At 39.6% G+C, this 13,512-nt stretch overlaps 2 protein-coding genes and 1 long non-coding RNA gene across 4 annotated transcripts; 2 read left to right on the forward strand and 1 right to left on the reverse strand.

Annotated features, from left to right (window-relative positions):
- The first annotated feature begins 137 nt into the window (after positions 1 to 137).
- Positions 138 to 3,178, forward strand: LOC149268705 (uncharacterized). Its single transcript, XR_016270202.1, has 2 exons — positions 138 to 380; positions 532 to 3,178. It is a non-coding gene; the product is annotated as an uncharacterized LOC149268705 (long non-coding RNA).
- LOC149268706 (uncharacterized) lies at positions 1,772 to 12,890 on the reverse strand. Of its 2 annotated transcripts, none has more exons than XM_089469509.1 (8): positions 12,776 to 12,890; positions 5,772 to 6,898; positions 3,604 to 3,702; positions 3,245 to 3,542; positions 3,094 to 3,180; positions 2,924 to 3,028; positions 2,729 to 2,863; positions 1,772 to 2,670 (listed from the first exon to the last, which is right to left on the reverse strand). In XM_089469509.1, exons 2-8 carry the CDS (start codon positions 6,533 to 6,535, stop codon positions 2,167 to 2,169), a joined length of 1,992 nt encoding a protein of 663 aa, XP_089325635.1. In that variant the 5' UTR covers positions 6,536 to 6,898; positions 12,776 to 12,890; the 3' UTR covers positions 1,772 to 2,166. The 2 variants fall into 2 exon arrangements, with proteins under 2 accessions (XP_089325635.1, XP_089325633.1); XM_089469507.1 differs by having other exon boundaries at positions 12,435 to 12,812.
- On the forward strand, positions 9,088 to 10,240 carry LOC149268707 (uncharacterized). Its single transcript, XM_089469526.1, has 2 exons — positions 9,088 to 9,897; positions 10,088 to 10,240. The coding sequence occupies exon 1, from the start codon at positions 9,317 to 9,319 to the stop codon at positions 9,878 to 9,880; it is 564 nt and encodes a 187-aa protein (XP_089325652.1). The 5' UTR covers positions 9,088 to 9,316; the 3' UTR covers positions 9,881 to 9,897; positions 10,088 to 10,240.
- Positions 12,891 to 13,512: the final 622 nt, after the last annotated feature.

Here is a 13,512-nt window from a genome sequence, read left to right on the forward strand (position 1 = left end):
CACGCGTCAGGCAGGTATTTGTTTATAAACAAAATGCAAAACTGTAAAATTATTGAAATGTCTGCTGGAATTCATAATTTTACACTCTTGCTTTCTGCCCGTCAGTCTGGCCGTCGCAAATTAAGAATTTCAATTAATGATCAACGAGTGTAGCCTGATTAATGGCTATAACTATAATTATGGCTATGGCCATAATTTAATGCTATCATGTCTTTGGCTTCGCCTTGAACCTATTTGGGCCGAAGTGCTCAAATCTTGCCTCATTTCATAGTCAAGTCTAAGCAGCTTTGGCTAAGCGCTCATTAGTTACACTTAGCTGTGAATGTCCACAGTGCAAATCAAATTTATGGCGATGATCTCACAGAGATCACTCACTGTTTGTATGAATGCAAATATGTATATAATTAAATAAATACTTTATTGTCATCGTCGTTGTCTACGTTGCAAATTTCACAAATGAATTGTTCACAATTCATTTTATTTATATTATTTGTAATTGATTTTTGTTTTATTTTTCTATTCTTTTTTTAGACAATACGCGCTCACACCCCTCATAAATTGTGTGCTGGGAATGAGGCAAAAATTGGTGGACATAGTATATGTTGAAATCGGCAGATACCAGGAATCGACAATTATTATAGCCCCATCACGATTGATGAGCTGCATACTCGAAGCTGCGAGCAGCAGTCTGCAAACATTTTGCATAAATTGAAGAGCTACAAATGAAACGCGCCACAAATGTTTCTATATACATACATACACATATGCATGTGTGTGTGTATATATATAAATATTTTTATTTCTGCTTGTCTTAATTTTTTTGTGGGAGAACCGTTTATTTTTAAACATTTTCAAAGTGATGTCACAAGTTGTTCAAGTGCCAAAACAAGTTATTCGCTTGTTGTTGTTGCTGTTGTTTTTTTGTTTGTGTTGTGGCATATTATTATTAACAATATCGTTTGGAGGCCAATTAAGCGGGCGAGACGCAGAGATTCCCGGGCACTTCAATGGCGTGCGACCTTTTGCATGTTAAATCTGTTATTCGACGAATCTCTTACCATTCGATAAGCAAATATGTATATAGAGAATGGAATATGTTTTACATTTCAATCATGTTTGACAATCGCATTGTTAGGCAAAGCTTTTAAGTAAATTTGTTTAAATGAATTACATTCAATATTGATATAATTTATTCTATGAGCACCATACTCGAAACTTCATTTATATACATATATAAAATATAATTGATATATCTAGAACTGTTTCTTATTTAAACCTAATCATTAAGCTTTATAATTTAACTAAATTGCTTAATATTAATTCCATCTAAAACTATCTGCCCAAACTTAGGATCCGTTTGATTTTAGTTTCCATTGTAGTGCATTATTTTTTAACTAAGTACAAAGCGCACAGGAAATGACAGTTTTTAATACACGTCAGTAATATACTTTAAACCTACGACAAATACTTATACATCTTTGATAAGCTAATACTTGAGTATTATTTACATCCGTTTTGCGTAAATTTCCGCTAATTATCTAGCTATCTTTACAATCAAGTGCTTATCTTTATTATCACTTCCTAGACTTCAGCTTGAATGTATTGTCACAATTTAGGCGTCATCTAGTTCAAGGGTTAAATACCTCGGCAGGTCAGTTAGTACACACATTGAGTTCTATAATCAAAGCCCTTGGTAAATTTATTTACCTACAGATAATTTCCCTCAGGCTAAGCCTGTTCTGAGCTGATTTAACACAAAATAAAAGCACAATTTATGTGTTAACAACAATTTAGTTTACTTGTGACAACATCGAATAGAATATAAATATAACAATAATTATATAATTTTTTGTTTTAAATATTACAATTAACTTAATTGGCAATATTTGGTGTTTTAGCCTTAGACTTAAACAGCTTTTTCTTACATTTTTGCTTTTTTTTCCATTTTTTTGCTTTGGGAAAGTAACTAGTCATAACAAATTTAGTATATAATAATAATAAACATTTGCCAACTCCTATAAGCAGTTGACTTATTGCACAGGCTCATTCCGGTCCAGCCAGCTGTACAGCTCCGACTGAGGCGACCTGGCCAAGGACACATGAGCACCCTCATGGTCTGTCTTTTGGATACCAGTTCAGTGGGGCGAAAGTCCCTCGCTGGGCAACTTAGGAGGCTGCGTACCAGGTGGTGCGATTGCTGGTCGCCTCCTCCTCCGGCTTGGGCATTACCCAGATGTTGCCAATGCCGCTGTCCGAACTGAAGCGATTCGAGTCACGATAGAGCGATAGACTGGGCGCCTTGCGATGCAGATGATCGTTTTCACGACAGTAGCGATCATGCAGCTTCTGCCTCTCCTCGTTGGCGTAGTTGCTGATCATGTCGCGGATGAGATCCAGCCAGAGCTGAATCTGTGCGGGATCTGCGCTAAACTCGCACTCCTGCTGCTTGCGTCGCTCATAGAAGAGTGTGAAGGATTTGGTTTTGGCCGCTATGCCGATGTGCTCGCAAGGATATCGACCGTGGAATACCAAGTGCTTGCCCTTGATCTCCGTGTAGATGATGCACTTGTCGAATATGAAGACCTTGGCACGATAGCTGCGCTTCAGCTTGTGATCAGTCACGTGAAACTCGCTCACCTTACGGAACTTGCCCTGGTAATACACATTAAACTGCAAAGGATATTAGTTAGAGACGATTACATATCCTAATTCAAGGGGGCTAACCCACCTCATTGCAGTCCACAATATCATTGATGATCTCCGATTCGTTGGTGGTGATCAACAGGGTGCGCAGACGCTTCTCTAGACGACAGCAGGACTCAATCAGTGGCTTCATCACGATGTCCCGATTCTTAAAGAATGTCTATGGCATATATAATATACAAATTAGTAAACAGTTGATGCGTTTCTAGGCCATACTTACATTGATGAACTGCGTCAGGAGCAAGGGATAACGCGCCATGCGCTGTATAGGCTGCACCAGGAAGCTATTGATGCCCAGCTTATCGTCGCGTTCCAGACGTATGCTCTATAAGAAAAATATACCTTGATCGTGCCTTCCAGTGAACAATAAAATGAGCAGATATTGCCTACCGTAAAATAGTTCTTATAGAGATCGCACAGCTTTAAGGATTTCTGCTTGTTCATCGTGAAGATCACATAGCCATAGAAACAGTTTTGCTATCAAATGATATAAATTGATATTTATTTACAATTTTGTGAGCATCAGAACGGCGCAACTTACATCCAAAAACTCTAAGAACTCGTCAAAGAGTCGTTTCAGATCGCGACGATTTCGCTGCAGCATGGGCAAGAACTCATCGCGATGGAACTCAGCGATTTGCTCAATGTTGCCAAAGAGATCGTACTTCTTGCCCCGCAGACCCAGAGGCAGATCCTTGCGTTGGAAGATATTGCCATAGTTGTCCAGGCCCATAAACAGATTCTTCACATAGGCCTCCTCTGTATGAATGAGCTCCTCGAGTATGGGGTGCACACACTTGTCGCTCTTATCACGCAGCTCGATTTCAGTCTCATCCTCTCTGAAGAATTGAGAAAGCAAAAATTAGACTTAGTTCAATTGTATATTTATGATGCACTTACTCCTCTTTGGGCTGATAGACGGAATGAAATTTATTAACCAGATGATGGTTGGTTGTGCCAATAATTTCAGTCTTCCTCCTTGGTGTGGAACGAAAATTTCTGTGTGCGATAAGAAAATAGCGAAGAGGTCAAACACGGCAATTTTTTAAAAGAATTGATCATAAAACTTGGAACCAAGTGCGTTACGAAAACAATAGTAAGAAGAGGAAGAAGAACAAATTACGCTGCGATAAGACACAGCCAGGGGCGGCGTCGCTGAGTGAATCACTTGCCTTCTGAGTGTCAACTGATAAGCGCCACCCGTTCAATGGGAAGAGCTCATGGGACACAGGGATTTAAATTATAATACATTGTTTATCAAATGATTCAGTGCGGGGAACTACAGCGGCGACAACTACAAGCGGCGAGAGTAAATAGCGAGAGGGTAGCCTCACCTTTGGTATATGCTTCTTCTGATCATCCGTGCCCTGAAATACATTTAGCCCACCGAAGATACTGTGCACGGCCACCGACAGCTTTCGCAAGCACTCGACGAAAAAGTCGAGCTGCGAGATTAGGAACCAGGAGAACATGATCACCAATAACATGGACACGCCGGTGAGTACGAAGCCAATCAGCTAGAAGACGGAAGACACACAGACTGCAAAGCTAGAAAGTAACACCGATGCGACAATGACGGAGTTGAGTACCTACCCCGTCGACAAGGCGCTCCGGCTTATAGGGGGTAGAGATTGGCTGGTGGCCAGGGGGATGAGTGGATCTGTAGTCAATGTGCGAGTCACTGCCCATATAGCTTTCCGAACTTATCTGTCTTAGGCTGGTCATAGATATTGTGGAATTGGCCACAGGTTTTCGTCTGCCAGGCCAAGAATGGACACTGTCAGCATCGCTATTGACTGTATCGGGGTCCGTGACTATTGTAACGCCGCGCTTATTTTCATCCGTATTCATGCCCGTAGTCACCATCAGGGGCGGAGGACTAGGGGGCTCCTCCGTGATTTCTGTTTCATTGCTGTGTCTCTGGTCCGAGATTCTCACGTGGAGCACGCTTTTGGCAGTCTGAACCTCTTTGCTCGGCTTGCTGCCGCTTGGCCCATCGTTGGGATCTGAGCCACTCATATTTTAGCTGCAGCTGATATGTAACACCTGAGCTCGGCAGATACATTTTACAAATTTCGGTACATTTTCTGATCAAGTTTAAATTGTTTCTAGATTTTTGTTGTTGACAGCTGACGCCAACCGAGTTGCGACCGGTTCCAAAGCCAAACACAAACGTAATTTAAACTCCAGGCACTTGCCAATTAAGTTCGGCATTAACAAGGCGATAAATACCAGTGAATCGGTATGGCCAAGTCACTTAATTGGACTTACGACTTGCAAATTACTAAAATGGACCACCTGATGACCAAGCAATCAATAAGCAAAGGCAAACAGGTGTGATGCTCCACAATTTGTCACATACGTATATTAGAAGTAAGCAAATATGGGGAGTGTAATTTAGATCGGAAAAGGTTCTCAAATTGATTTTCAAATATCAGCTGAACGCCATGATCGAGAATAACTCGGCAAATCTTAATCTATATCCCACGTTTCGTGAGTTGAATATGTGATAATATATCCAGAGCAAGCCCAAGTTTAGCAACACACAAACAGTGTTGTATAACTGCCAGAATAACAAACTGATAAGACAATTTCTCTGCGTTATCTCAATGCTAGCATTTGATAAATAACTCGCAGCAGTTTGTTTAACGTCTAATCTAGTGTTATAAAACGAAGACATATGAGAAGTATTAACGTTTCTCTATGTGCATAATATTTGCTAAAATTCACTCAAGAATCGATAGTTTAGGAAGTGCCCACTTAGGAGATAGGCATATCTGTAGGGGCCAACCATATGTAACACTTTATAAGATTGTTCAGACAAGAGTAAGACTAGACACACTCGTAATTTCAAGTGAGAAGAAACCTATATAAAACCAATATGCTATTTTCACACTCCGAACGAGTATACGAGTATAAATAACAAAAGTCACTTAATTTGGATATTGATAAATGACGAGCTATAAACAAACAAGAGCGCGGCTAATTTATATATGTTTTTTTATAACAAACGACACGAACTGATAAGATATACTAAATAATATCTGTTAGCCAAACACTGAACATACCTTGGGAAATCTTTGTCATTGCGCAGCTTGGTGGGATCCGCGCTTATGGAACGCTGCACCGCTTGGGTCTTCACTTCATCCGCATCTGTGCAGCTGGCGGGCAGCACAGCGGAGCTGCTCTCGCTGAGCACGTACTCGACCGCCTCCTGAGGATCCGCTTCAAAGTCTGAGATCTGATCGACCTCGTCTTCGGAGCGCACCTCATCGATGCTGAGATGGTTGCTGGATACGGAATCGGTGCAGGAGCTGAGTCCTGGCAGAGCAACACGTCGCGGCGGGGGTGGAGTTCGAATTTGAACCTGCTCTGTGTACTGCGAGAAACTGGGATGGCGACGATTCTCGAGCAGCTTCAGGCTAAGACGATCTTGCCGCAAGTAGCTAATTGTGGTCTTCAGCGTCTCGAAGCGCTGCACCTTCTGCCGCACATCCAGAAATGCCGGATCCGGCGTCGTGGGTGTCTGTGGAGTGGTATCCGCGCACGGCTCTGCCGTGTCATCGCTGGCCGCGCGCATTTTCAGTATGGAGCGTCGATTGAACGCGCTCTCCGTGTCCGAGTTGACCGAGTAGGAGAGCTGAAAGGAACTCGAACTGCTGCTCGCGTTGCTGTCGCGTCGTCCGCCGCAATGCCCGTCCAGTGCACTACTGTGACGCTCCAGCTCCGATGGCTGGCCGCTGCGGCGACGCGAGTTGCGCTTGTTGAAGTTCCGATTGCTCAAGTTACGCTCTCGCCGAAACGGCAGCGGGCTGAGATCTTCGTCGGCCATTGTGCTGGTAGTACACACCTAGGTAGGCCTGATAATACTTATCGAGCTACTTCTCACTCTCTCTCAACACTCGCTCACGCCACTAATTAGGCGCTGAGTCTCTCACTCTCACTCTCTATGTAATTATATCGTATTCACAGTCTCTTTCTTTTTTTTGGTTTCACAAATTTTACACGCTTTGTTTTGTTGTGTATTGCGTTCTTGAAATGCGTCTCAATTCCACTTGTCCCAGCTTGAGTCAATTTTAATATTGCAGCTCTAGTGTATCCAAATACACATTACATACACACAACTCTTTATCTTATTTTGTTTGTTGGCGTTTACGAAACACGTATTCGTATCTCGTGCGTTGGCTGTCAACAGCTGCAAAAAAGAACAAGAAACATTCAAGAATTTAAGCAAATTTTTTGATTAAAGCATTTTATCGCACAGTATTAACAAAAATACATGCATGTGTCAAAAAACACACAAACATTCCTACACACACGATAAACATATACGAAAGGCTATTATAATAATAAAATAATACATAAAGCGCAAAATAATATCAAACAAGTAAGAAAGCTCTAGTCGAGACTGCTCGACTACGAGATCCCCTGAACCCTTGGAGCAATAGATATTTCAATAATTTTTCGCGTCTTTCAGCTTACACAAGAAACACGCACACACACACACACAGGCATACATACACACACACGCATACAGACACACATACACACACACGCATACATACACAAACGCATACACACACACATACACATACACACACACATACACAAACACATACACACACATACACAAACACATACACACACAAGCACTCACGCATAAACACGCATGGGCTGCATTGTGCGCTTACTATGAGAACTTAATTGTTTAATAACTTTTTTTATGGACGTACGATCTTCATGAAACTTTCAGATTATGATTATAACATGGATATGCATGTAATTGCCAAAGCACAAGTCTCTAGTATTTGAAATACGCTTTTTACAAAAGTGAGGGTGAGGGGGTGAATTTAAGGGTGGGGGGTAAATTTTAACAAAAACCGAAATTGTATAAATTGCATATAAGCATACATTAAAAATTTGGAGACTCTAGCAATAAAGGTGTAGAAGATATAATTTTATAACTGGTTTTCGATAAGGTTTTTTATCGATAAAAAAAGATCGGGATGAGTTATCGAATTTTAATGATAAACTTGATATGCGCGCTGTAATTACGGACATTTTGAAAAAAATTTGAAGTCTCTAGCTCTTATATCTTCTGAAATCGACGCGTTCATACATACGGACAGACGGACAGACGGACAGACAGACGGACAGGGCCAAATCAACTCAGCTCGTCGCCCTGATCAAGAATATATATACTTTGTGGGGTCTGCCACGCCTCCTTCTCCCTGTTACATACATTTCAACAAAACCATTATACCCTGATTTCCCATTGAAAATGGGTTCAGGGTATAATTAGGCGAGAGCAAACCATATATCTAAATTTAATTTTCACCCATTAAAGATAATTATATATAATGAGAATTAGTTGGGATGATGCTTGTATGAACACAATGTGCTACCAAAACAAATGTCTGAAATATTGATTTAGATTCTTTTCGAATTTTAATAATTACCTATAATCTTATATAGATTTATTGGAAAAATAGGTATCGATATTTATCGGTGATAAAGTCTCTACCAATCGTTATCGATTTTTATCGATGTGAACTTTGTATTGGGTAAATTTCAGACAATCAATATCGATTTAACGATAGTCAATAACAATCGATATCTTTCCATTTACATACTAGTTATGTAAAAATCGTTATTACACCAAAAAAAATAATATCAATACTAATATCAATAATGCTCGATATATGTTTAATAATTCGATAATAAACTTTGAACAGATATTCTTATTTGATCGATAATATACACATTTCGTTTTTCGTATCGTTAAGCTAAATTGCAGGTAAAAGTAATCGACTTTTCCAAAACTTCCTCCCAACTCTAGCGTGTCGCCAGATGTGTGTGCACAAGTGATTTGCAATTCCAGGTAAAGATAAAGCCATACACCATAAAACAATAATATATATAAAATAGCTTTTTTCTGGCATTACTACAGGGCTTTCTAGTGCTTAGCTCGCTTAAGTTGCCCCTTAATCTCACAAATATTTGCTTAAAATATGTCAACAGAGAGCACTAGCTAAAAGTGAAATATATAATTTATTTACATGGCGAATGACGTCAAGCGATCAGAGGTTCGCCAGCCAGTCACATATGTAGTTACATACACACACACGATCTGCTGTAGTTAATTATGTGTGACGTTTAGACTGGGCCAACAGAAACGAAATACACAAAGTCAGAAACCGCAACAAAGGTAAGCTAAAATATTCAGGTACGACCGGGTTGCACATGTGTAATTGAAATATATAAATATATACGTGATATGTAATACACTGGTAAACAACAGAAACAACTGCCTTTAAGAATGCCTATTATTGAGCGCCGTGAATGAATATTTGAAGCAGCTGGTGCGATTTATGTCAAAGTAAATCGAATTCTTGGGTCGAAGTCAGCTCAGCCTGGGAAAAGTTTTCTATCGAATTTTTGCAAAAGTAGTCTAAGAATTTTTAGTTTTCAGAAATTTTCATTCATTCGTTACAATAGGAGTCTAAATAGTATTAGCCAAAACTTGTCAAAAAAGTTTAAGTTTTTTTTTTTCCCGAATATATATAGAAAAGGCGTAAATTTGCTGTTTTAGATTTGATTTGAAATTGAAATTATGAAACGCTTAAACATATGTGGCGCGTTCCTGGCGCTCTCTGGCCCAGGAACTAAGGAAGACATCATCATTCAGGTGGCCAAGCAACAAAATATCCGCTTCAATGATCTGCCCCAGCTGCAGAAGGAGGTGGACCGTGCGCTGGAGGAGAGCTTGCGCCTCGGCTTCGTGGATCGTCAAGGCCAAATTTACAAGCTCAACATTGACGTGCATAACAAGGCGAATGCAAAAAACTCAACCAACAACAAATCGACGTCGGCCAGCGCCAGCATAGAGACCACCATGCAAACACATCCGACTGCCGAGAACAAGCCCCAGGGCCAGGGCGACTCCACGCGCAGTCGCTCACTGGTTGACAATTGCAGCCGCATCAAATCTCGCACCTCATCATGCTCCGCGTGCAGCGGCTTGGACTTCATCAGCACCCAGGACAAGCGCAAGAACACCCACTTTCTGGACAAGCACCTGTTGCGCAAGGAAAAAAGCGTTTGCTCCATTTGCGGCCTAAACAGCGATAAACGCAGTGTCGATGGACAGGAGCCAGAAACCACAACAAATAATTGAGATCGAACATTTTAAAGGTGAGTGAGATGGGATGAAGCGAGATGGGGTGTGATTCAAGGGATTTCAATGAATTTAAAAAATGTTTAGTATTATTTTATATCATTCTATATAATGTCTGAATCATCAGCATCAGCTACAATGCCAATTATTAATCAAAATAATAATATTATAAACGATATTCTCATATTCTATTCTCTTCTTTTTCAGCTCTGAAATTTTCGGTTTTATCCCATAAAAATTCGAAGACGTCGGTTAGTATGCTCCAACCCAATAATATTGACCATAATTGACCCATAAACATTTTTTATTGCGTGTAGCAATTATTTTTGATTCATGCGAATAAACAGCTACGAACCCAGATGACATTGGCTTTGGTTATCCAGCGAGGGCAGTGGGGGTGGTGGTGGTGGTGGGAGTGTTGTCAGTTGTTGTTGGCATTTTGATTTGTTAACCCAGTTAGATAGCTGTGCTGTGCACTTGACTTGCTGTGGCCACAACATTTTTCGACAAAACGATGCGCACACACACACCGTGTACGTAGAAGGCCCTGAGCTCTTATCAACCAATGCCGTCGATAAGAAATTATCTTTTAAATAGTTGTCGCCATATTTTCGAGCAATCATTAGAATTTTAGAATTTTCAATTGCAATCGGGCTCGCTGGGAATTTCTAAGGTAAAGCCCACTGGAATGGGTAAAGTAGCGAAAGTCCATATATCATTTGGTATTGTATAAGGGCATAAGCCCAGCGGCTTTGTTGTCGCAACAGGTGAGATTTTATGACTTCAGTTTCTACAACACCGAAAAGAGAAGTAAAACAAACAATAAGATTTAATTATTTTAATGCGTTTGCCTGCGATTCAGAACACGCGCTGTTGCCACTCTTCAATGCGTTGTTGCCAATTTGCACAGCAATTCGAATACACTTAAGCCTAACTACTTCAATACATCTTGTCATCTAATGAATTCATGAGTCTTTGTTTGCCATTGACTACTTAAAAGCAAAAATTAAGAGCATTAGCACTCCCAATCAAATAATATAAAAGTGGGGGAGTCAGATATCTATAGGAATTTAATGAGAATTTTTCTTGTATAACTCTCTATTACTTTTGATATTTATTTCTCATTTTGTAAATGCGCATTCAATCCATATATGACAAGAATGAAGTTTAGGGCGGTCTATGTGACAACAAATTAAATTTTTACACAAACTATCATATAGTTTTGCTATTGGATGAGCACTGAGTCACATCCTTTACAAATTGAAATGAATATAATAAACAAAAATACAAAGTAGAGTTCTCACTGATAAGCGGCAAACGGAATTGTTTTACAGGTAAGCTCAGCAATAATACTGCTGCCGATTCGCCTGAGGTTACTCGATCTGCTATTTATAGAGACTAATCGCATCTGAGACTCCAAACAGGTTACGACCAATTCATTGTGTTTAACATTATGTGTTTTTATGGCTCTTGCTGCAAGTACAAAAACCAACAATTCGCTATCTCTGTCTCTAATCTACCGATTGGTGTTTTAAAAGCCTTTTCTACGAATTTCCGGCATAGAAATAAACTGCAATATAATCATAAAAACAAATGCCTGATGCGATTGTATTATGTAGATAAAAAAGGGAGTTTTTTTTTAGTTGTTAGCGCTTAGATTTCCATGACTTGCCGACAATTTAGTAAAATGTGATCGATAGGTATGTATGTATTTTAAATACTTGGAATTTGTCAGCCCTGAATAAAAAGACTTTATTTATTAGGAAGCTAATGCTTTATGACATAATAATATGCTAAATACGAAAAGTTTCCTGACACCGATCGATTAACTTATAACTGATATTATTGCGAAGTTCCGTTTAAACCAGCTTTGTACAGATGTTTCCCATCGTGCAATTTGAAGCTAATTCTCAGGGTTTTTTCATACTTTAATTATTGTTTTTATTTATATTTTATATTTTACTGTCGTTGTGTGTATCGCTGCTCGATAAGTTAGGCAAATAACGAGCTGGTGGCAAATAACAAAAAAAAAAAAAAAAAAAAAAAAAATTGACACTAACCGCAACTGATACGAAGCAGTACGTAAAGGCACACGCTAGATCCTACAAAATTTTGTTAAATGCGCTACTAAAATGCGAACAAATAAATGTAGCAATAAAGTGAACAAAAAACCCACACACAAACAGAGCCAGAGAGAGAGAGATATAATGTATATGAGAATGTATGCGAGGAAGAGAGATACATATGACAACTGCTGTTTGACAGCAATAAATACAAAAACAAAACAAAAGCGCTATGTAAAAGCGTTTTGCTTTACTATTTTGGATCATGTTTTTTTATTATTTATTTATTTTTTATATTTTCTTTTTTTTTTTTATAATTTGTGTGCACGTGTTAATTAAACAATTAGCTAGCTGTAAGCGTGCATAGGTCATTTTTATTTTTTGTTGTTAGTTTTCTTGCTGGGGCTTTCCAAGCGTTTTTCGTGTTTTGGTATATGAGTATATACATAAATACGTGTAAGTCATGTTCTCTTGCCAATTTCGGCACTTACATTGTTCAGCAGCCACTAAAGGTTATGCCACCTTTAAGGTCAGCCTCAATTGCAATGCAACAACTCATTAAGTCTGTTCAAAAATCAGTTGAAAAGTTCTACAAGTTCATGAGCCGCAGCGCACACGACGTATACGCAATTCGCACACGCACGCACACACTGAAAGCGCGCACTCTCTCACACACACACACACTAACAGACGCTGACGGCAGAGTCGTCGCGGTTGTTGGTGTTACTGTTAACTGTTTTGCGCAGACACGACAGAGACGGACGATGACGAACTGTTTTCAAATAAACGAACGACGAACGGCTGAGCGACGGCAGCGAAACGTTCAGCTCACCTGCGCATTTGAATTGGCACTGATCCGGAATTCGCGCATTGCAGCAAGTGCGCCGTCGCCGTCGCCGTCGGCGACTCTCACGTCACAGTGGGCCAATAGGGAAATTGGCAAATTTAAACTGAAGGTTGAAACTCAGATTTACAGTTAAGAAATTTGTTAATCGAATTGAACGATTGCTCTACATTATTCTTAGTATAATTATAATTATTATTAATATTTATTAATTATTAATAATTATAGAATTAAGCTATTTTCACTTCGAATATTAAATATAATTAATGAATACAATTTCCTAGTCTATAATATCGACATCTTCATACACCTCATCTATTTTGCAAATTTCGCAGGATTTATCCCACAGTGCACGTGCTGAATCTTCCTCTTTCTCTTTGTAGCGACGCTCTTGCTGTTGTTGTTGTTGCCGCTGTCGACTGCTAACTGTTTGCTTCAGTTGTTGGCGTTGCTTTTGCTGCGCCGACTCCGCCGTTTTAGTTATAATTTGTTGTTGTTGCTTATTGTGTTCTGTCATTATTATTTAGATTGCACACTCTCACACAATTTAGCAGCTGTGACCGTGTCTGTGTGTGTGTGCGTGCTTGACTTTGCTCTGCTGTTGTTTTTGTTATAGCTTGTAGTTGTATCGGTGAGTTCGCCGCATTTTCTACAGCAAATTATTGTCATAGTTCTTTTTGTTGCTGCGCTTTTATTATTTCGCTTTTTATTTACATACATGCAGG

Source organism: Drosophila arizonae, chromosome 5, assembly GCF_054131065.1.
Source record: "Drosophila arizonae isolate 15081-1271.41 chromosome 5, UAZ_ARI_1.0, whole genome shotgun sequence".
NCBI classification, from domain to species: domain Eukaryota; kingdom Metazoa; phylum Arthropoda; class Insecta; order Diptera; family Drosophilidae; genus Drosophila; species Drosophila arizonae.

Coding starts and splice junctions, on each gene's coding strand:
- LOC149268706 (XM_089469509.1), bottom strand. CDS start 6,535: ATGGCCGACGAAGATCTCAGCCCGCTGCCGTTTCGGCGAGAGCGTAAC. Junction 3,543..3,603: donor GTCTATCAGCCCAAAGAGGA/GTAAGTGCATCA, acceptor TCAATTCTTCAG/AGAGGATGAGACTGAAATCG. Junction 3,029..3,093: donor TCTATAAGAACTATTTTACG/GTAGGCAATATC, acceptor TTTTTCTTATAG/AGCATACGTCTGGAACGCGA.
- LOC149268707 (XM_089469526.1), top strand. CDS start 9,317: ATGAAACGCTTAAACATATGTGGCGCGTTCCTGGCGCTCTCTGGCCCA.